Source organism: Odocoileus virginianus, chromosome 7 (genome assembly GCF_023699985.2).
Source record: "Odocoileus virginianus isolate 20LAN1187 ecotype Illinois chromosome 7, Ovbor_1.2, whole genome shotgun sequence".
Classification (NCBI taxonomy): Eukaryota; Metazoa; Chordata; class Mammalia; order Artiodactyla; family Cervidae; genus Odocoileus; species Odocoileus virginianus.
In genome coordinates this window covers 40,853,001-40,875,963 of record NC_069680.1, presented here as the reverse complement: position 1 = coordinate 40,875,963, position 22,963 = coordinate 40,853,001, and the positions used below count along the sequence as shown (strand labels likewise).

Genomic DNA, 22,963 nt, shown 5'->3' with positions numbered 1-22,963 from the left:
GCATTGCCTCCCTGGAAGAGTGCCCTCTCTTCTTTCAAAATCAACTAATGTGAAGGTGTTTTCCTCAGCCCTCTTCATGTCCCTTACTGAGTCTAAAGAACCCACCTACCAATGCAGGATGCTAATGCAAAAGATGCATGTTGGATCTTTGGGTCAGGAAGATCCCCTGGACGAGGGCATAGCAACCCACTCCAATATTCTTGCCTGGAGAATCCCATGGACAGAGGAGCCTGGTGGGCTACAGAAAGAGTTGGACAAGACTGAAGTGACTTAGCATGTACACCAGCTAGGTCTGAAAATTAAACTGACAAAGATTAACAGGAGAAAAACATGACTGTACTTATTTAATATACATTTTACATGACACAAGAGTCTTCGTAAGGAAGTGAAAACCCAAACAAAGAAACCTGAGTATTTTCATACTAGTTTTGGTGGAAATTGGACAGCAGAAGTATGTAGGTCAGAAAAGCATAAGTCAAGTGCAAACTAGGGGAACACATTAGCAAGCCCTGTCTGTTGATCTCAGCGTCCCTTTGTCTTTAGAAATAAGGATGTCCCTTTTCTTAGGATATAGGGAGGCATCTCTCATTGGAGGGTTTTTTGACCTGTTTCTGGGGTGAAGGGCGTTGTCAGAATGACCTTCTTGCTTCTGCCATTTTTTTCACACTCCTTCAGTTTAACATATTCATTATGCCAAGGTGACATATTTGGGGCTTGTGTGTCCTTAACCCCACCAAGAGATATAAGCCATGATAATCATTACCTACATTTTCCAAAAAGGTATAAGAATATAACTGAAAACCATCACTTCTACCACTGCAACTTGACTCCTATTTCAGGTCAGTTCTTAAATCATGAAAGAATTATTTTTTTCCCCTGTTTCAGAGATTGTCATCTGATGATCTACTGCATAAAACAGAAATGCTAAAATCATAAAGCATTTTAGTTTATTTATACATTTTATTTATAGTGAATAGATTACATGGAACAGGCATTTCTCCAAAGATCTACAAATAGCTAATAGGGAGATGAAAAGATGTTGATCATTAGCCATCAAGGAAATGCAAATCAAAACTATAAGGAGATTCCCCTTCACACATGTTTGAGAAAAAAGTGTTAGTTATTCAGTCACATCCAACTCTTTGGGAACTCATGGACTGTAGTCTGTCAGGCTCCTCTGTCCATGGAATTCTCCAGGCAAGAATTCTAGAATGGGTAGCCATTCCCTTCTCCAGGGGATTTTCCCAACCCAGGGATAGAACTCAAGCCCCCTGCATTGCAGGCAGATTTTTTACCACCTGAGCCACCAGGGAAGCCTGTGGTTATGATAAAAATAAATTAACAAGGGTTGACAAAGATATGTAGAAACTGGAATGCTCATTTGTTGCTGGTGGGGGTATAAAACAGTACGACCACTTTGGAAAACAGTCTGACAGTTCCTCAAAGCTTTAACATAGAGTTATCATATGATGAAGTGATTCTACTCCTAAGTATATACCCAAGGGAAGTTAAGCAAATGGGCACACAATAATTTGCAAATAAATGTTCATAGCAGGACTACGCTTTTTAAAGACAGAAAGCAGATCAGTGGCTTCATAGGGCTGAGTAGGGAGATGTGTGAGGATAAGAAGTGAGGCTAGTGAGTTCAGGTTTCCTTTTTGGGATGATGAACATGTTCTAAATTTAAGTTGCAGAACTCTATGCATATACTAAAAAAGTATTGCATGAAATGCTTTAAGTGAGTAAAGTTTATGGCATGTAAACTGTATATTATTAACATTTTTTTTTTTAAAAAGAGATGACTGGAAAAATAAATCTCAGTACTGTTTAAATTTGATATTGACCAGACCTATCCAGCAGATAATATTTTTATATATTTCTTATAAATGATCTGTTATTCCATATAAATATTTTCATTCTAGCTTTGTATTTTATTTATTTCTCTCTATTCTACCAAAGCCCCAGTTTAGTACTTGCTTCTTGGAAGAATAAGGACAAAAGATTGATTTTATAAATCTTTCATTATTGCCTAAAAATCACCTTCTCTAGCCTGTGATAAACTTCCTTACTTTGTGGAAATGATGCTTGATGTTCCCTTCACATTCGATCCCCAGTATGAAAACTATTCTGTCCTCTCACTGTCTCCTTCTTAATGCCAAAGGATGTGACAGGGAGAGTAGGGCTTGAGAGCTGGACAGACTTAGATTCAATGGCGCCTCAACCTCCTACAGGCTATGTGACTCAGGGCAAACTAGATCACTTCTCTAAGCATATTTCTCCTTACTGCCTCCAGAGTTTAGTCAGCTTAGAGATGATGTAGGTCAAGTGCTTGGCATTACTTAGCTCCTTGATAGAAGCTTTTTATTTATTAACCATGACTCAATCTTCCAGAAGAGGGCATGGATCTTATAACTGACATCTGTGTTAGTTCTGAAACATTTGAGAGGCTCTTGCTACCATCTTCCTTCCTCAAAAACAAATCTCTTTCCTACCCCCAGTCTTGTGGCTGATGCCTGAAATTCCATTATTATAGGTGCCTTTCATCACTTCAAAATCTTTGATCACTGTGTAAATAAAAAAGGCATATCAGAATAAAAATATTTTAAACAATGATATTCCATGCCTGTATCAATGTAAGTGAATTTTTCTTTCTTTTCTTATTAAAACAAACAAAAAAACCTTTAGTGGTATGGCAGGTAAGACCCAAAAGACTCATAGAGTAACTGAAGTTGAGCTGGAAAGGGCACTGCTTGCTTGGGGTAGAAGCCTTCAGTTGCATATAGAGTAGGTCTGTGTTTCTGGTGGGGCTTAGAGGAAAAAAAAAAAACTATACCCACTGTTGAAACAACATTTTTCAGTCCTGGTAATTTGCTAAATTCACCACAGTGATCACAGGGGATGAGTTTCACAATCCTGCCTTGGCTGGCCCTGGCTGGGTCAGTGGCCAATTCATCCATCTTCCTCCTCTTTATGAATCATCCTGGGCAAAAAGGACAATGGACAAGAGATACAGAAAAGCCTCTTTTCTCCTGAGGATAATCCAGCTCTAATTCCTCAGGAAGGGCAGCTTTGGGCCATTTTAAATCAAGGATATTTTTGTTCAAGGCTCCTAGTTTGTCTAGTTTGTCCCTCCCAGCAAAAGCACTTACTAGGGGGTAATTGCTAAACCAGTTTACCCCACCAACCAGATTCTGTAAATTATCTCCCAAAACATTCTAATTAAGCAAATTTTGTTTTCCCTCTAGGAAAACAAAGCCCCAGATTACTTAAATACAAATTGTCTAAACACGAGTGAAATGGAGAAAGGTAAATTCACTGTTCCAAGGTCATCTTCACAGCCTCACAATGATGCTTTCTTTGATGTTACTTCTTGAAAGGCCTTGATTGGAATTTAAGTTGTTGTTTGTTAGAAGTGTTTTGAGCTCAGTCACTTGAATACAATGTAAATTTTTCTTTAGGGAAAAAAGCATTATTTACTTAATTTATAAAAGTTAATTAATTTGCTTAATTTGTACTCTTAATCATGAAGGGAAAGGCTACCCACTCTAGTATTCTGGCCTGGAGAATTCCATGGACTGTATAGTCCATGGGGTCACAAAGACACTGAGCAACTTTCACTTTCAGTCATGGTCAAGTTCAAAAACAGAGTTTAAAGGCACAGATCAGAACATATGGTTTTCATACCATTTTCAATAAAACTACTGAAAATAAATTAACAGAATAAAAGCTGGGCAGTTACTTTTAGCTCCTTTGGTTATAATGGTCCTTTCTTTTTAGTGCACAGGAATATATAGATGAAGTTTGAAAAATATTTAGCAGCAGAATTCTGTTGACAGCTCATTCTCACTGAAACATAAGCATGTTGATTTTATGGTTTCAAGATTTCTTCTGTTTACAGTAGACAAGATATAAAGGCAACCTGTGAATGGATAAATGAATAGATATATGAATGTGACATATGTATATATACATACAATGGAATATTACTCAGCCATAAAGAATGAAATCTTGCCATTTGTGACAACATGGTTGGATATAGAGGGTATTAGGCTAAATGAAATAAATCAGACATAGACAAATATTATATGATTTCCCTTATATGTGGTATCTAAAATACAAATTAAATATTTCCATCAAATCTAATAGCTATGTTTTAAAGCAAAGTAAAACCAGGAGTTGTAAACTCAAAGCATTATAAGGAATGGCAAATAATTGTATGAATAACCTAGCATAAGATCCAGGGATTCAGGGAAAGGTGGGCTTATGGACAAATAGGGGCATATATGTAAATGCATTCAAATTCAAAAATTTCGAGAACTTTGGCTGGTCAGACAAAACATATCTGCAGGCTCAACTGACCTACAGGCCACAGATTTGGGGTCCCTTGTCCAAAGACATTTAAAGTTTCCACAGGACAAAACTTTGACAAAATTAATGGCAGTGGGATGCAGGGAGATATGTGATTCTAGAGATTTTAATACTGTAATTTCTCTGTTTCTTAAAATAGATGATTTTTTCTCTGATTGATGTCTGATATGTGTATATTGATGAAATCATTTTGACTATAGGTTTACCTAAAGATAGCACATATATTCTATTAATAGGTGATGACTGTGTTTACCCTCTTAGAGCAAGGTGTGTGTCTGGCAATTTTTTTTAGTCCTTCTTATTTATATTGCTATATTATTTTACGTTATATTTGAGATATAGAACATGACTTTATGAAGGTTAATGCACCAAGCAAGCCCTATAGAGGTCCCTGCATGCATGTGTTCATGCTCACTCAGTTGTGTCTGACTCTCTGAGACCTCATGGACTGTAGCACCCCAGGCTCCTCTGTCCATTGGATTTTCCCAGCAAGAATATCAGAGTGGGCTGTCATTTCCTTTTCCAGGGGAGCTTCCCAAACCAGGGATAGAAACTGCATTTCCTGCATTGGCAGGCAAATTCTTTACCTCTTAGCCACCGAGGGAGCCGATATTGGTCCTTCCATCACATTGATTCAAATATAACATTTTTAATGTGGCTCATGTATTATTAAGGCAAACCTTTAAGATAAACTGGGAAGTGGAATGTTATCTTTTTCTGTGGAATGGTCAGGTATAAATACATAAGTAAATTCCTAAATAGGTACAAATTCCTTCAAATCCATTTGAGGTAGGAAAGAAATCAAAGGCTAGTAGGTACACTGAAGTGGCCTACAGATTTTTTTCAGTAGAATTATTGAATATTAGTAACATAGTAAAACCAAATTTTGATTAAAATAGCTAATAAAATAATGTGGGAAACTGATGGTTTTATTACTTGATGCACAAGAAATTAACCAGTCTACTTTTGTGAAAGACAACAAATATGTAATCAAGCAGATAAGATTTTTTAAATGACCAGACTTTGTGACACGTATGAGATGGATTTCAGATGTCTGCAGATTTATACATATTCAATCATACAAAATTGATTACGGATTAAAATGTTATATATTTTATTCTAACTCTATGATAATTAGTTACCTACCTTTGAGAGCTAAATCAACTCCTAATTATAAAGAGTTGTCATTAACCAGAACATCTTGGTTCTTTTACTAGGTACATACTTCAGAATTTTTACATACAGCAAATAAGCCCTGGGTTTGTTATTTTTGACAATGCTACCCCAAATCACTTTTGTTACATTACATGTCCTTTACTGGCATAAGCTTTATTCTGTGGTACAAAAATATAAAGAAGGAATATGTCTGTTAACATCTCATGAGAAAGGCCATTTGTAATATGAATTATCTGTGAAACTGGACTTTCAACTGGGGGAGTACAACTTTTGTTTTAAGGTGCATAGAAGCAAATGAAAATATTAAAAGATCTGTTTCAGTTAAGATCTGAAGTATACATACATATGAAATATATTAGCATACTAGATATCAATATCATATAATAGTAATATTATCAATAGTATTAACATTAGTTATATTTATTAGCTTAAATATATTCATTTCCTTAAAACAAATTAGGTCTTCACTATATTCTCAACAAAAGATGGAGAAAAGCAAGCTCCAATCAGAAATCTATCTGGTGATTACCTGGCAGTGTAAAGCTCCAAGAAGCTGTCAGTTTCTTTTGTGAGAAGACTGTGAGGTGTAACTGATAATTCAGTTTCTATGCCACAGTAGGTTGTTGCACATAATTATCCTTAAACCTCATCAGACCTAAGAGAATGGACTGACACACCATAGGAAATAAGGTTCTGTGTGCTTAGCTAATGTCCCAGCACAGCACGGAAAAGCAAGAAGCTTTGCAAGCTGTGATTGTATTAAGGATTTTTTTTTTTTTTTAAAGGAAAAGCTTTCTACTTTTAGAATTCCGAGAATTAGAGTTGAAAAGTCACACATATCTCACTTGGATTAGCCTACCTTTACCTGAGATTCAGGTATCTTGTCTGTATCTTATCAAACATTCCCAAAAAAGAAGTCTTGGGATATCAGCAAACATTAAAACATATTGTGATATTAATCAATAATATGAAAGGACGATGAGCAGGCACTCATTAAAGCTGACCATTTATTTCCCAAAAACATGCACAGACCAAAAGGAATAAGCCATAAAGAAGCATTTCCAAATCTGTGCTCCACCCCACTACCTTTACTATTGTTATGAGTGTATTTGTGATTTTATTTGCAGTCTGCCCATACATGGGAAAATGCAGGATGCCAGGGTTAAAACAGATTCTGACTGTAGTAGACATGTATTGCTTATATTCTTATTCTCCATCAGTACTGGGTCCAACCATGTGTGAATTGGAAATGAGGAGAAAAATCTATTCTATTCAGCTTAGCAGAGTAAAGGTGATTGCTTGTATTATCTAATTTATTTTCTAATGCAAATAGTTATTAGAGCTCATTTGTTCTGTGTTGAATTTAAATTATTTGTGGGGAAATTCATGTGTTAATAGGATTTTTTCCACTAAAATTGATAAAATTTTTGTCCTTCCTTCTCACTTGCAATTTTTGCTATATATAGTGAATATAGAAGTGAGTAAAACAGTCCATGTTCAGAGTTTCCTGATCTACTAAAAGTGGGAGTAGGGGATAAAAGTAAAATACACTGAAAGTTGCTCAGTCATGTCTGACTCTGCGACCCCATGGACTGGGACCTGCAAGGCTCCTCTGTCCATGGAATTCTCCAGGCAAGAATACTGGCATGGGTAGCTGTTCCCTTCTCCAGGGGATCCTCCCAACCCAGGGATTGAAGTCGGGTCTCCCTCACTGCAGGTGGATTCTTTACCATCTGAGCCACCAGGGAAGGGAAAAGTGAAGTAGCTCAGTTGTGTCTGACTCTTTGCGACCCATGGACTAGAGCCTACCAGGAAGGATCCTCTGTCCGTGGGATTTTCCAGGCAAGGGTACTGGAGTGGGGTGCCATTACTGCATGACAATTTAACAAGTGCTGTCAGGAATGAAGTCACAGTACCTATAAGGCATTCCTGGGATACAGAGTTCTCTGTGGGGAATATAAATAACAGGAAGCCTAAATGTCTGAATATCCAGGATGTTGCTACTGATACCTACCACAGAAAAAACATGGTTGGATATATAATACACAAGTATTTATGTAATCAGTATAAAAATTATATTCATTCCTGTAATTTCTTTAGATTTGCCTTTTTTCATTTAAAAGAAAACAATATTCAGGCCCCATGAAACTCTCAGTAGATTGATAAAACATTTGTTAAAAAAACATCAGATACTAGACTCAGCCTAAATTTTATTTTTCAGTCTACATTAAACAATGCACATTTTACTACAACAAAGAACATTAAAATTTAATGGTTTTCAGTTAAAGCTTTGGGATACAGTAACTACAATTTTGAAGTAACCTAGCCAACTCTTTTCATATTAACAAGAACCATACAGATGTAAAGGAGTGTTTTATCTCCTCCAATAAGGGAACACATATAGAAAACATGGGGAAATTAACAGTATGAACAATAAAACAGTAAAATAGGCAGCAGGAAACATCATAGGGAGGAAAACTTGAAGAATCAATTATCCATTTAAGGTATAAAAACCTTGCAAAGGGAAAATATTTCTAGGCTTACTTTGTATTATTATTTTCCCTCTGTAAGCAGATACTGGCTTTTCTTCTAAGATCAACTGGTTACTTCAGCATTTCTGGATGTTATTTGGGTTACTTCTGTTAATTACTACTTATTCTATCATATAAGTGTTTGTCTCACAAACAAAAAAGGATGTTTGTTTACATCCTAAAAGCTTAAAGATAAATCAGGTAGTAGCTCTAAAGGTACCTGGTAAGCCCCACCTCCTGCCGATTTTTTAAATGTCTCATGGGTATGTATATTAGAATTAAATGACTATTTATTGCTTGTAAAAGGAAAGTAATAACCAATAGAGTGTATTTCAGGCTACAAGAATACCTTTAAATCTGGGCCTCAATTATTCTGATAAAATGGTGACAGATAAACTTTGAAATAAGAACTAAAAGGCATTTTAAATGTTGCTGAGACTAAAATTTTTAATTCCTGATTTTGGTTGACCAGATGGATACCATCTGTGTAATGGAAGTGAATTTCTAGGAAACTTGAGAGCTTTACTGCATGAAGCCTTCCACTATTTAAGAAAATAATAGATTATTTAAGAAAAGTCCAATGCTGTGTATAATTTATCCAGATCAATGAGACCCTACACAGTGATTTTGGGGAAGAACATGAGAGAATTATTTAGATTCAATTAACTCAAGACTACTGACAAATAGGACATTACTCAGAGATACAGTCTCATCAGAGCAGATTTAAGTAACTTAGTTGACCCTAGAACTGTCCTAGAAAAGTCATGCTAAAGGCCAGACCAAAATATTGCTGGAAGGGTCGGATAAATAAAACATCACGCTAATAAGGTGTGTCCTTAACTTCCGGGGGGAAAAAAAAATTGCAAATACCACAAGTTGAGAATTATCTGGTTAGCTCTAACATCCTGAAGTAATTCCGAAATTTATAGTAAGACAATGCTTAAACCAATACAGCATTGTATTGCCCCTGAAATAGGATTTTGTACCTTAAATGCCTTACCAAAATATACATCTTGTAATTCTGAGGTAAACATCTTTATTTTCTTACACAACCAAACATGTTAAACTATCTCAGTACATTACCATTTGAACAGGTCATCTTTTAGTCTTTATGCAGTTTTCACATTGTTTTACTCAGTATTTTTAAAATGGACTTAACACCTTGTAGACACATTTAACAATACAACAATACTGCATAACCTTTGTAATCTTATTTAGTATATAATCATGTTCAGTTATCTTTGTATATTTACAGGGAATTAAACAGACCCACTCCCTCCTCCCCACTACCCCACAATTTAAAAGAAATACAACAAGAAATGAAATTAGGTTCTGGGAAGAAAGAAACCCTCATCATTCAAGTGTGGAGTTTCAGAAGTCAGCTTTTTGCACCTACCCATCCTCTATGCTACAGAAAACCTTTGTGAGACTACCACCACATATTTTCTAAAACCTTTCAAGAAGTTCCAGTAGATTTCTGGATTTGTTCCTTTAAAATCAAGATACTCTGCCTTTGCTCAGGAGGCAGCATGGCAATCTGATCTGCAGTCAGCTGAAGAACCTGCATGATCAAAGCTGCCTTTTCTTGATCCTGGGGGGTTACTTGGCTCTGCCCAGGACTAAAACTGCTAGGCTGGCCTCCACCTTGCTTGCCTGCCCCTTGCATGCCCGCCCCCTGCATGCCAGCTCCTTGCATGCCTGCCCCCTGCATGCCAGCACCTTGTATGCCCGCCCCCTGCATGCCACCTCCTTGCATAGCTGCCCCCTGCATGCCAGGTGCAGGGTTTCCCACCCCTGAAATGCTGGGAACCTGTCTGGGTCCCTGAGGACCACCTGCCCCCATATTAATAGGACCTGGACCCTGAATTCCCCCAGTCATAGGGCCTCTCGAACTGGGGCCAGGGCCCCTCATCTCCATTCCTCTTGCATCCATGCCTCTCGCTTCCATTCCTCTGGTTTCCATTGCACAGGTCTCCATTCCTCTTCTCTCCATCACTCGTGTCTCTAAGACCTCTGTTTCCATGGCTCGAGTCTCCATCCCTCGAGAGTCTCTGCTGCCTCTGCCATCCATAGGTAGCCCCCTTTGATCTATCATAGGTCCTCTGGGCTCACTCATGAGCATTCTAGGATCTGCCAATGGCCCTCCCCTCATCTCATGTGAGGAAGGGCCCCGGCTGTCATGACCAGCGGCATGGTGCATTGGAGGACCCTGATGCGGTGGGCCAAGATAGCCTCTGGGCTCCACCTCTCCAGTGACTGAAAGCAAAGTCCCTCCACGTGGGTCATTTGGAGCATCCCCCAACAGTCCTCGAGGAGGCAGGCCACCAGCAGTCATGGGTCCACGAGGCATAGGAGCTCTGGGATCAGATATCTGCACCTGCCCCCGCTCTAAGGGCACGGGGCCAACTCCTGGCATTCCAACTTGGGGTTGCATTGTTCCACCAGGAGTTAAGGGGCCAGGGCCAGGAACTGCGGCTGGCATCGGGCCTTGGGGTGGAATTCCACCCTGAATAGGGGTCTGCATCAGAGGAGGGATGTCTTTCACAGGTCTTCTGGCCAAATGTTGAGGCTGAGGGGCCGGGGGGTTCTGCTGGTTCAGCAGAACGTTAGGTCCAGGACAGAGCCCAGGGCCGGGGCCAGGGCCAGGGCCAGAAACGGATTGAGATTTCCCTGGGATGAGTGGTGTGACATGAATTTTGCGATGCAGAATTTTCAGAGCAATCTCTGGATCCATGATTCTCATCACCACTTGTGCCTGCAACAGCGCATAAGCCAGCTGTGGGTTTTGAAGTAACATATTTCGAGCTTCCTGGTGGCTGTTTTGGACACAGAGCTTCATCTGCTTCATCAGCTCAAACATCTGCTCCGGGGGAAGACTAGCGACTGCTCTGGTAATCGACTCAGGAGCATCTTCTGGATCGATGGGGTCCCCGTAGGGTGAGTCAATGATAGGCGCTGCAGGCCCTAGGCTCTTTAGCTCCTCCTTGTTCTTTTCACTGGCTGCATTGTCCACGCGAAGCGCTCTCCCGCTGAACTCCCGCCCATTAAGGTTCCGCATGGCACTAAGCGCGGTCTCCTGGTCTTGGTACTCGCAGAAGCCATAACCCTTAGGTTTGCCCGTCTCTCTATCGTATACCAGCCGGAAACTCACAACAGAACCAACCTCAGAGAAAATGTCCTTTAACTGCTCTTCAGTTGCCTCATACGGAATGTTCCCCACGAACACGGAACGCAGTGATCGATCCATTGCCGGGTCTCTCACCGCCAAACTCGACATGATTCCGATCGCCACACAGCGGAGAGCGGCTTCTTCAAGTCGTCCTCTGCCGACCCACACTTCCGCCGAGCAACGGAAACAACTTTTACATTCCGGGCAGAAACCTCACTAGTCTGTTTGAATCGTTCCGCTAATACGCAGCACCGGCGCCTCTATGTTTTCATAACTAAACTAATGCTTTTTGTCCTTGGTCCTTCCTGAGGCACATGATTCCTTTCTCACCTCTTATTCTGCAAACTTTTCTACGGCTCTTCACCACCCTCGCCGGGAAAAGCTTGGTGTGGGTCGACCACAGTAAAGATGGTCGCGTCAACTTCACCATGGTAACGAGGAGAGGCCGCCTTCTATGACGTCAAGGGCGGTTTTGCTTCCGTTTGACCGGCGGGAAACCGCTAACTGAAAGCGATTAAGGCGGCGTCTTCTGTGTTCTGGTAGAAGTATTTCCGCGTTTCAGTTTCTCCTTAGTAGAGTACCTTTAAGCTATATTTAAAATCACAGTGCAGGCAATGAGGGGGAAATGTAGTTATTTAAAAGTAGACTTTGGGTTTTCTCATTAAAATTCAAAAGTAATAGCTTGTTTTAGAAACACATTTTTGGACAATAACTGTCCAGAAATACAAGCTGAGTGCGTGTGCTAGCTCCATCCCCGCCCCCATCCTGTTGCTTCTGTCAATCCCTGAGGAGAGGTGTCTGGTCCTTACACGTTAATTTTTGTGCACGCACTCAGCAATCAATCTTTTCAAAATAATATTTTTTTTCTTAGTTATATTAACCAGTATTAATAATAATTTATTGAATTTTATGGCTACAGCGTGTTAAATGCATTTAACCATTCTTTAGGCATACAGGTTGCTTCTGATTGTTATTACCTGATGCAATGATTCCGCTACCTCTGTTATGAAGGAGGAAACTAGTACCTCTTCTGTTGCTAGTTTTGCTGGGAGAAGTTAAAACGTGGAATGTGGGTCTGTATCTATTTAACAAGCAATTAGAATTGAAACTTGGTGATTTGCTAAGCAGCTGGTAACCGGCCAAGCCTGACTTTTTACCCAGGTTAGTCCCTCATAGCTCCGGAGCATCTGCCATGTACTGAGGCCACTAGAGTACGTGAAAAATGGCTAGTGTGACTGAGAGATTGAACTTTTAATTTCATGACTTTTATTAAATATAAAAACTGATATTCACTTAGACTTTTGGAAGACTTCTTAGTAAGTTTAGAGCAACTTGGGTGTGGAATTGACTTTTGCAATGAAAAAATAAATTTAAATCAAAACTATTTTCAGTTAAAATTTAACATTAATTGAGGTATGCTAGTAAAACATAGGCAAGATTTTGAAAACTATAAAAAGTAAAATACCTCATTAAATTTTTACTTTATCATATTAAAGTGATATTTTTAATACATTGGAAAATATTTTAACATCACTCATTTTACTTTTGTTTAATGTGGTTACTTAGAAAAATAATATTACATATGTAGATTACATTACATATCTATAAACTGTACTGCTTCAGAGCCTAAGTCTTAACTCAAGCAGAGACTCATTTTATTCTACATATTTCTTTTGAAGGGATTATGAAACTTTGTGTTATGATAAAGCAATTATCCTTTAATTAAAAAAAATTTTTAAAGTGAAAAAATTTGTTATGAACCTTGGATATCAGAGTTCAAGGAATACATCTGAGATGGGTGTGGGTTTAGGTATAAATCAGACAAAGCATTCATTTATCTTCAAGTGTTTTAATAGTTATTTGAAACAGGTTTAGGCATAACTTTGTAAAAATGTTTATTTAATTCTTTATTTGGCTGTGCTGGGTCTTCATTGTGGCATGTAGCAAGCTGAGACATAAGAATCTTAGTTTTGGCATGTGGGATCTAGTTCCCCAACCAGGGATCAAACCCAGGCACCCTGCCTTGGGAGCTCAGAGCTTTAGCCTCTGAACCACCTGGGCAGGCCCGGACATAGTTATTCATTCAAAATGGATTAACCACCCCCCCCCCCCATTTAAAAAAAAATAGTATTAAATACAACATAAATGATACAATTATAACCTATAATCAATATAAAATTATGAATGAAATGTTGATATTTAAATAGAAAGTGATATTTTACCTTTTGTAGTGCTAAGTCTCTGAAACCCAGTGCTTTAAGTCTAGTATTTTACATGTCAGTTCAGAGTAGACACATTTCAACAGCTCAGAAGTGTATGTGGTTGATGGCTACCATCTTGGAAAGTGCAGTTCTAAGGAATCAAATGCCAGGACATGAGCAAAAAAAAAAAGCAAATTTATAAAATGCTTCAAGAGTGGGTTGTAATGATGTGCAAGAAACAAACATGCATTTGTTCATTAAACATTTTTGCGTGCAGAGAACAGAAAGAAGAACTCAAAACTTCTGCCCTCAAGGACTTCATCATCTAGCAAGGGAGAAAGACTGGAATTGATTATCATAACATCAGGTGGCAGATGCAGCGCCAGAGACAATCACAAGGGAGTAGAGAGATGTACCATCCTTGGGGGAAGGCAGCTGGAGAGCAGGGTCCTAATATCACCACCCATTACAACTAGTTAAGGTCCCTGAAGTTCTCATCATTTTGAAATATTCATTGTTTCAGAAGTTCTGCATCATGAAAATAACCTGCTTAAAATGCAACTACCTACTCAGGCAGGGAGAACACATAAACTTATGCATGCTCATTTAAATGCATTACTTTTTAATTTTTATTCATTTTAATTTCCTTCCATGTATTTATTTATGTATTTTTATTTCATTTCCTTCTATTTATGTATTTATTTTAAATGAAGCAAAGATGGATATTTTTAATGATAAAAGGTGCTATTCACAAAGAAGATAGACGTCATAAACCATTAGACAAAATAACAAAGAGGCAAAGATGCGTAAAGCAAAAATCAGAAGAAATATAAGAGGAAAGAAAAAATATAATCATAGTATGACATTTCTCTGAGAATATTTATCAAGTGCAGAAAAAAGAATAGAAGCATCTTGAATGATGTCATTAATTTAAATATAACAGGTTTATATTTAATGTATATTAATCTTATATCCTACACAAATATATTTACAATTTTGTATCTCGTATGTTGTTACTAGATTTCCATAGGATATTTAGAAAAACTGGCAAAAAGATAAATGTTATTAAATTTCAAAAAGTAGAATTTTTGTGTGTGTGTGTAATTCAGTTATATATATTATTTTTGAAATTATTTTCCATTATAGGTTATTATAAAATATTGACTATAGTTCCCTGTTCTGTACAGTAAACCTTTGTTGCTTGTTGCATATCTATTTTTTTATAATTAGAAATCTAGCATTCTATTCATACTAAGTCAAACAAGTGGAATTAAAGTGTCCCTCCACCCCTGATTCTTTTAATTGGGGTGGGGCAGAAATGGAGGGGAGTTGAGCATGGTATTTCAGAAAACTAAAAACAAGCTCATTTGGTTCATTTGTCTCCTTTTCATATCATGTCTTTACTGAGAAAGCCATGACTCTTTAACATACATTCTGGCAAAGCCATTTTAAATATTGATTGCATGTATAGTTGTGTGTATATTAAATGGTCAATCATGTGGGTGATAATAGGCTATTAAAATAAATTGTAAAGTTCATAAAAATTTGTATAGCGATAGTAAGAGAGTTTCTTTACTGCTGCTGCTGGTTAGATCTAAACCAGGGGTCTTCACACTTTGGCATACGTCATATTCACCTAGACTCATGGCTAGTTAAATCAGATTGCTGGGCCTCACCACCTCCCCTCCCCAGTTCTGATTCAGTATTTCTGGAGTGAGACTGGAGAATTTACATATCTAACAAGTCATCGGCTGATATTTTTGCTGCTGGTCCAGGAATACCACTTTAGGAATCATTGATCTAAACAAAGGGACTTGAAGTATTTGCTTTTTTCATTTCTATCAGGCCAGTGTTTAGTACACTCTGTTAAAAGATATGGGTTTTCCTGGTAGCTCAGCTGGTAAAGAATCTGCCTGCAATGCAGGAGACCTCAGTTTGATCCCTGGGTTGAGAAGATCCCCTGAAGAAGGGATAGACTACCCCTTCCGGTATTCATGGGCTTCCCTGGTGGCTTAGATGGTAAAGAATCCACCTGCAATGTGGGAGACACAGGTTTGATCCCTGGGTCAGGAAGAACCCCTGAAGAAGGAAATGACAACCCACTCCAGCATTCTTGTTTGGGAAATCCCCATAGACAAAGGAACCTGGAGGGCTACAGTCCATGGGTCACAAAGTGACAGTCACGACAGTGACTTGACAGCCACAGAAGAGCTAGGACATGCCGACCTGCAGTGAAGATACCCTGAACTCAAAGAATGGATGAATAGAGTAGCTGAGGAGCTCTGGGGACAAACAAGAAGGGAAAAGCCAGGCTGTAAGAATGTGCTGTTTGTCAGGGGCCTTGTATGTTCTCTTTAGTTCCTGTATTCCAAACAAACTAGAAGAATGTTTTGATATGCCCCCCCACCCCCCACAGAGTTCCAGTGTGACCCAGCACTTAACTCGAAGCACAGAGCATATAAACTAATATTTCATTTTAAACTGGGTAACCTAGAATTACACAGAATTTTTAGGAACCTGTCTATCTCCTGGTACTAATGCATATACCTGCCTTGGAAGAACTTCCATATTACAGTGCTTTCTCTGTTCCCATGTTTAAACTTTAGGTATTTATAGCATGGCTGCTGCTGCTAAGTCACTTCAGTCGTGTCTGACTCTGTGCGACCCCACAGAAGGCAGCCCACCAGACTCCCCCATCCCTGGGATTCTCCAGGCAAGAATACTGGAGTGGGTTGCCATTTCCTTCTCCAATACATGAAAGTGAAAAGTGAAAGTGAAGTCGCTCAGTCGTGTCTGACTCATAGCCACCCCATGGACTGCAGCTCACCAGGCTCCTCCGTCCATGGGATTCTCCAGGCAAGAGTACTGGAGTGGGGTGTTATTGCCTTCTCCATAGCAAGGCATACAATGTGGAAAACAAAAAAAACTTTACATGGCATCTTTCATGTTTAGATATCAATTCTTTGAATATATCAAAATACCAGCTATACTAAGTGATTTTTAAACAAACATCAGAGTATATGGCCAAATGGGGGCCATTCTTCAAACTAATCATCTTCAGAAACTATAACCTTAATCCATTGAAACTTCCAGTGTTCAAAATTATTTTTAAACTCCTGCCCAGAAATTGTTTCAGAGCTCCATTTGTAAGTCATCCTAGAAAACTGGTGTCTTAACTCAAAGGCATACCTTGTTTTCAACCAAGCTGAGTTATGCAACTTAATTACCAATTTTCTGACAAGACTTGGCAAAAATAGTTTAACTATTTCCAAATATCAAACCTTACATCAGAATGTAAAGATTCTATTGACTTTGAGAGCTTTAAAAAGGATTCACTATATGTTAATTATATAAGTTTAAAAAGGATTCACTATATGTTAATTATATAAGTTATAAAGAGGCACTAAAACACTTCTAGCTGTGACAGGCATTTTTAAAATAAATGTGTGTGTCCTTCAAGGAATAGATCAAATATGCTGTTCCTCAAAGTTTTCTCTCAGCTTCCTCCTCCTTTCTCTACATTGGAATTTAATTCACTTTTCTTTGAATATAAACTGTTCCTTATCTTATTTTTCTGATTATAGTATTCCTTCTATCTTTTAATAGAATTGTACTTTTCTTTCTATAACATCATTGAAGGAAAAAATTAGATTTCCCTTTGTCAGTTAACAAAGTCATTTATTCTCTTATTACATAAATATTTATTCTAAGCACTGACGATACAGCGGCGAAAAATATGGCCATTCCTCTAGAATAGACTCTAGGTATGGTCTCTGGTTTGGTAGCATGGGCATCATCTGAGAAATGCAAAATTTGGGACCCTACTCCACACCTACTGCATCAGGAACTTGTGTGTGTGTGTACAGTTTTAACAAGTTCCCAAGGTAATTCTGTGATGAAGGCTGATAAGAGAATCACTGAGCTAACAGAAGACAATCATAGAAAGATAGATACTTTCTCTTCTTTGCTGCTCTATCTTCATTGCATAGGATAGGCACAAGCGGATGCACATTATATATTGAATAAATGATGGGAAATAAACTTAGAGTTACATAATCCACAAAGCTTTCATTTTACAAAACAGACATTAAATAGCATGTATGCAATAAGAGTGAGAACCTGCTGTCCAGATGCTTGTCATTTTATTTTAGGTCAGTGATAATTCTTCCCGGTTATTATTTGATATAATATATATGTAAATAAAGTGTGTAGGAGTGTGATACAGAGAGTGGATCAGTCTAAATCATCAGGGAAGACTTCCTGATGGAGCTGGGATTTAAGGGATGGGTTATAATCTGGTATGTACAGAAGATAGGGAGAACAATCCCAAGAGCCAAGAATAGCCAAGACATAAAATTGGAACCTGGTGTTTTATGTCCTCAGAAGAAACCAATAGAGTTATTAAGTAGCATGATAGAAGATTGTCTTTGGGGATAGATTACAAAAGATTTTGAAAGTCAGATTCATAAATCTAAACTTAATTCAGGGGTCAGTAGACTATATTCTTTCTGAAATATGAGCATTGAATAGTGATAGAGATTTAAGGCTTTCAGGCTTATCTAATCTTTCCCCATGACATCTTTGGCACTTGTACTTTCCTTTCTAATACTTGAACCAGAGTATGGATTTCATGTCCATAGTTCCATCTTGTACTAGAGGCACGACTATTCTTGTGTTATCACTTAAGCATAGAATCCACATCTGTTTTATGTTCTTTGTATTACTTAGTCCAGTGTCTTTTATATTCTAAACACCCAGTAAATATTTTAAAAATAATTACAAGGTCATCTTATGATAACAATTTACATGTGTTAACCAAATGATAATTCAGTGCTTTTAGTTTACAAAATAGTTTTCTTTGGGTTCCAGCATCTGATCTTGACAACAGTCACACGAAGTACATACTACTGTGTCCTAATTTTAAAGATGTAGAAACTTGATGGTTATTTATTAATAAAACTTTACCTTGCAATGGTCTCACTTAAAATACAGATACTAGTCTTAATACCAAACTCTGAGCCTTTAACAGGAAGGAGACCTTCTAATAAATGTTTTATTAAATATCATGTTTTATTTAATCCTTTCAACAGCCCTTCTGAGATAGGCAGTCTCAGTGTCTGACTTTATAGCTAAAGAAACAAAAGCATAGAGAATTTAACGAGTGTGTCCATGTTAACTGGCAGAGTCAGGATTTGCACACATGTCATTTGATTCAAGAACTCAAGTTCTTAAATTATTATTCCATTTAATGAATTTCCCAAGGGTACTTAGCTAGTAAGTGGCAAAGCTACAACCTGAAACTAGGTCTCTTGATTTTTAAACTTCTTTCACAGTAATCACAGGTTATTGAGACCTGGACACAGTCTGCCTTGGCCCTTTTCCTGATTGTCTCTGAGTGTAACTAATTGCAATTTTGACATCCCAATCAGTGCTGTGGCAGCAGATGGACTATAAGGTATAATATAAAGACTGAAGCAATTGAAAAAATATTTCCTTTTCCAATTTGCATGGCTGTAGTTAAATGTCACATTAGGATTTTTAAACTACATCTAGTTAGATATATAATGAATTTTCCATAAAAATGAAAGAGCCCAAATTTCTCAAACCTAAAATAAGATTGGTCCATAACATTTTCCCCCAAATTTTGAAAAGCATTTAATGTGAACAAATGGTAAATTTCATTTACTTATACGTGAAACAAATTACTTTTATTGGCAAGAGGGAGATTACATGAATTTGAAACTGCTGGAGAAACATCATTCTAGGATGCAAGGTTGAACAAAGTCAAACGTTCTCCCTGGGCGAGACTTTGGAGTTCCACCACATTCTTTTTTTTTTTTTTTTTAATAGATAAAACAAAGCTTAGGGAAAACAGGGGCTCAACTAGGGTTAGATGCCTGGTTACTGGCGTAGCCTGTAAAGATCTAGATTTTCACACTTTACCAAAGTCTTCTCAGCGCTTCTGAGAGGCAGTAGAGTAAAGCGGTTATTTGGTTTTTTTGTTTTTTTTTTTTTAATATACTTGTTTGTTTATTCATTTGGCTGCCCAGGATCTTTAATTTTGGCATGTAAGATCCTTTTAGTTGTTGCCTTCGGGATCTAGTTCCCTGACCAGGGATAGAGCCCTGGCTCCCTGCATTGAGAGCATGGAGTCTTAGCCACTGGACCATCAGGGAAGTCCCAAGAATGTACACTTTAAATCAGAGGCCTGAGTTGACTGCCTAATTCAACAGGTCACTGTGTAGCCTGGGGCAAGTTACTTAACCTCACCGTAATTCATTCCTGCATCACTTAAATGACCGTGGCAGCACCCGTATTAGATTCTTGCATGGATTATGGATTCTTGCATGGAATAAACCACATATTTGTTCTTAATCATTAGTTTCTGTAGTAATTATTAATCTACCTTTGTTGTGTAGAATGAATTGTTGTAGTGGAGGAAGCAACATCTTAAGTGGAAAGAGACCCAAATTTTAATTTAGTATGTATCTTCATTTTTTGAGGTAAAATGTATCTTCATTTCTATCTTTGAAGGGATTGGACTAGGTGAATGAATGGTCTGTTGTCAGATGATATTATTTTAAAAATTGGACAGAGACAACCTTGGATAACATTGCCATTTTAATTTGTGGTAAGTTTGTAGTTGAACATGGATCATTTTTAGGCTGAATTCCATAGGACACTTCAATGAGAGTTTTACTGATCATTTTTGGTGCTCACTGAGTTCTTATTACTGAATCAGGAAATACACTCTTCAAATATTTAGTTGGCTGAAATTCCACTTATTCATCATTATTGAAAGGGCCTGCCCTGAACTTGGACTGTGGAGGATACAGGCTTATACAACGCTGTGTGTTGGTCTGGCACACGAAATACCTGTTTGAGCTTACGGTCGTGTCCAGAATATCATTAGGACTACTACTTTTGAGCATACAGTCGCAGACAGAGGCCATTTATTCAAACATGGGAAAGCAGAACTAATTGGACACGAAGCAGAGCTCCCTATTCTTGCTTCAGTCTGTCACCTGAAAGAACACAGAGGAAGGAAGTGTCCTCATAAACTGTGGAAAAGCGTGAGACCTGAAATGGGATCCTGAATAGAGACATCCTGTTGAACAACTTGTGATTTTTTTTTTTTTTTTCTGTGACCAGAACAATCCAATGCCCAACTTCAGAGAGAAATGTCGAAAGTGCTGTTTGCTTCACAAGTTAGGCTGGTATCTCTCTTCTGAAGCTCAATAGGCCCATAGAATAAGACTATATTTATACCAAGTTATAGGAAGGAAGTCTTTTGAAACATTTCATCGGGGGCTCAGATTGTTAAAAACAGCAACAAAAACCAGCATGACAGAGTGTATTTTGGATTTTGTTTTTAATCACATTTGAACGATCCTTGAAAAACAATACTTCAGAGTGTCAGTTCAAATTTGCCATCAGACAATGAGATTCCCCCAGAGTCACACACAAGATAAAATGTAAAATCCAGTGTTTATAGGAATATGGTAACTAGTGCTTCTTGGTACAAGTACGGAAACCAACTCTAACCATGATGAGCAAAAGCAGAGGATGGTATTATAATGCTAGGCTGTTAGCTCACAGAGCCCACAAACAGTGTGTTTGTCTGCTGGAGCTGCCATAACAAAATACCATTGATTGGTTGGCTTCAGCAATCATATTTTATCTTCTCGCATTTCTGGAGGCTAGAGGTGTGGGATCAAGATACTAGCATGTTCGCCTTCTCTGTAGGCGTCTCTTCTTGACTTGTAGATGACCACTTTCTAGCTGTATCCTCACGTGGCCTTTCCTTTGTGAGCAAGAAGCCTGGTGTTTCTTCCAGTTCTTATGAGGATATATTGGATTAGGGTCCCACCCTTATATTTCATTTAACTTTAATTACTTCTTTAATGAAGAGGTCACATTGGAGGTTAGGGCTTCAAAAGCAAACTCATCGTATGAACTTGTATGTGTGGTGGTGGGGGGCTTGCAGTTTAGTCCCAATAACATGTAGCAATGCAGTAATCTTTAAGAAAACAAAGAATGGGCAATTGTAATGCATTCGGGATACTCTTGTTTCCATATTTCTTTCCCCTGCCTCTCTCTTCTGTTTGAAGAACCAGATCACTCTGATTTCTCTCCTGAGTCCACTGCCATTTAAAGGACTCTTTCTTCTACTTCTATAGTCTTTTGATTTCCTTGTTACAGTTTTGCCCAGAGAGAATGATCTGTTTTTCTGAGTACAGATTCCAGCTTCTGGGAGAGAGAGGTGTTGCTTTCCTCTGATGGCCATCCATGATTTGGTACAATATGGGAAAGGGATTGGATCCAGGGTGATAGCGAGACTCTGACAACTCTATGTGGTGTCCGGCAATCAGCTGGAGGGGAGGGGATCTACAGACCCCTGCAGTGCCAGGAATTAACCTCCTTCACCTGCTAAGATGGAGAGGCCCCTGACAACATGCCTCCTATTGGAGAGAGTTCTTCCACAACAGTTCTTTAAATCACTCCCTCTGTCACTGCAAAAATAGGATGTTAGTTCCCCAAGTGGGTAATTTTCACAGAGATTTTAAAATATTGATTTATAGATAGAAAAAATAGTCTGATATAAAACAGTAAAGAAATGTCTGGTCACTTATTCATGATCTTCAGAAAGCTCACACATATATAATATATGATTTTCTTAAAGATGAATAGAGGGTACATTTTCAAATATCAGACTCTTCTGCCTTTCACCTAAAAAATATGAGTATTTCTGTTTCTGGCAGTTTAGTGACACAATAACAAACAATAAGAGTTCTTGCATTTATCGTCTTCATCACTACTGTGTGACATTTACCTTGAAGTAGCTGCACACACTCTTCTGGCATAGCAGTGCAGTGAGAGACCTCCTCTCTCACTGGCAGGTGTCTGCAGCTCCCTCCTGTCTCTGGAGAACAAAGCCAGTGCCTGCAGGGAAACAGGGAAGTGCCAATGACCTATTCCTCTGGAGCTCAGTCTTTTGTCCGCTCTAAAAATGGGATTGTGTGTTTTAGCCCACGACCCATGAGGAGTCTGGAAAAGAGAAGCTGATCCCTGCAGGGAGAATCAAGAAAGGGCAGAACTTACCCTGCTAGTTTAGTGGTCTGCGTCTGCTGCCAAGTCCCAGGACTGAGCAATTTTTTCAGGCATTCATTCTCACCTGCAGGACTGCGGCAGGGAGGCCAGGTTCCCAGAAATCCTCCTCCAAGCAGGTGTCTGCAGACAGGGGGAGGGCAGGAACACATATGCCTCTCCCACAGGAAGGAAGCTTAAATCACACATTTCAGATCAGTGATGGCAATGGCCTGATGACTCTTTAGGAATCCTGTTATTCTTTATAAGCTAAAATGGTTTCAGAACCTATTTTGTAAATGTTTATGGAGCATGTTCTATGGGAAAGGGAGGTACTGAGTTTGCCAGTATGGGGATTTAAATGTGACCTGAAATGTGACCCCTGCTGTAGTAGAAATGTTCAATAGAAAGTTTTATTAGCTTCTCTCTGG

At 38.4% G+C, this 22,963-nt stretch overlaps 2 protein-coding genes and 1 long non-coding RNA gene across 4 annotated transcripts in view; 2 read left to right on the top strand and 1 right to left on the bottom strand.

The window, feature by feature from the left end:
• PRKG1 (protein kinase cGMP-dependent 1) overlaps nt 1–22,963 on the top strand; it is a 1,335,516-nt gene that overhangs the window by 737,168 nt on the left and 575,385 nt on the right. The gene's annotated exons all lie outside the window — the stretch shown is intronic.
• CSTF2T (cleavage stimulation factor subunit 2 tau variant) lies at nt 7,738–11,658 on the bottom strand. The gene has a single exon (XM_070470569.1). The coding sequence runs from the start codon at nt 11,350–11,352 to the stop codon at nt 9,532–9,534; it is 1,821 nt and encodes a 606-aa protein (XP_070326670.1). The 5' UTR covers nt 11,353–11,658; the 3' UTR covers nt 7,738–9,531.
• LOC139036023 (uncharacterized) lies at nt 11,791–14,989 on the top strand. Its single transcript, XR_011488706.1, has 2 exons — nt 11,791–12,405; nt 13,723–14,989. It is a non-coding gene; the product is annotated as an uncharacterized lncRNA (long non-coding RNA).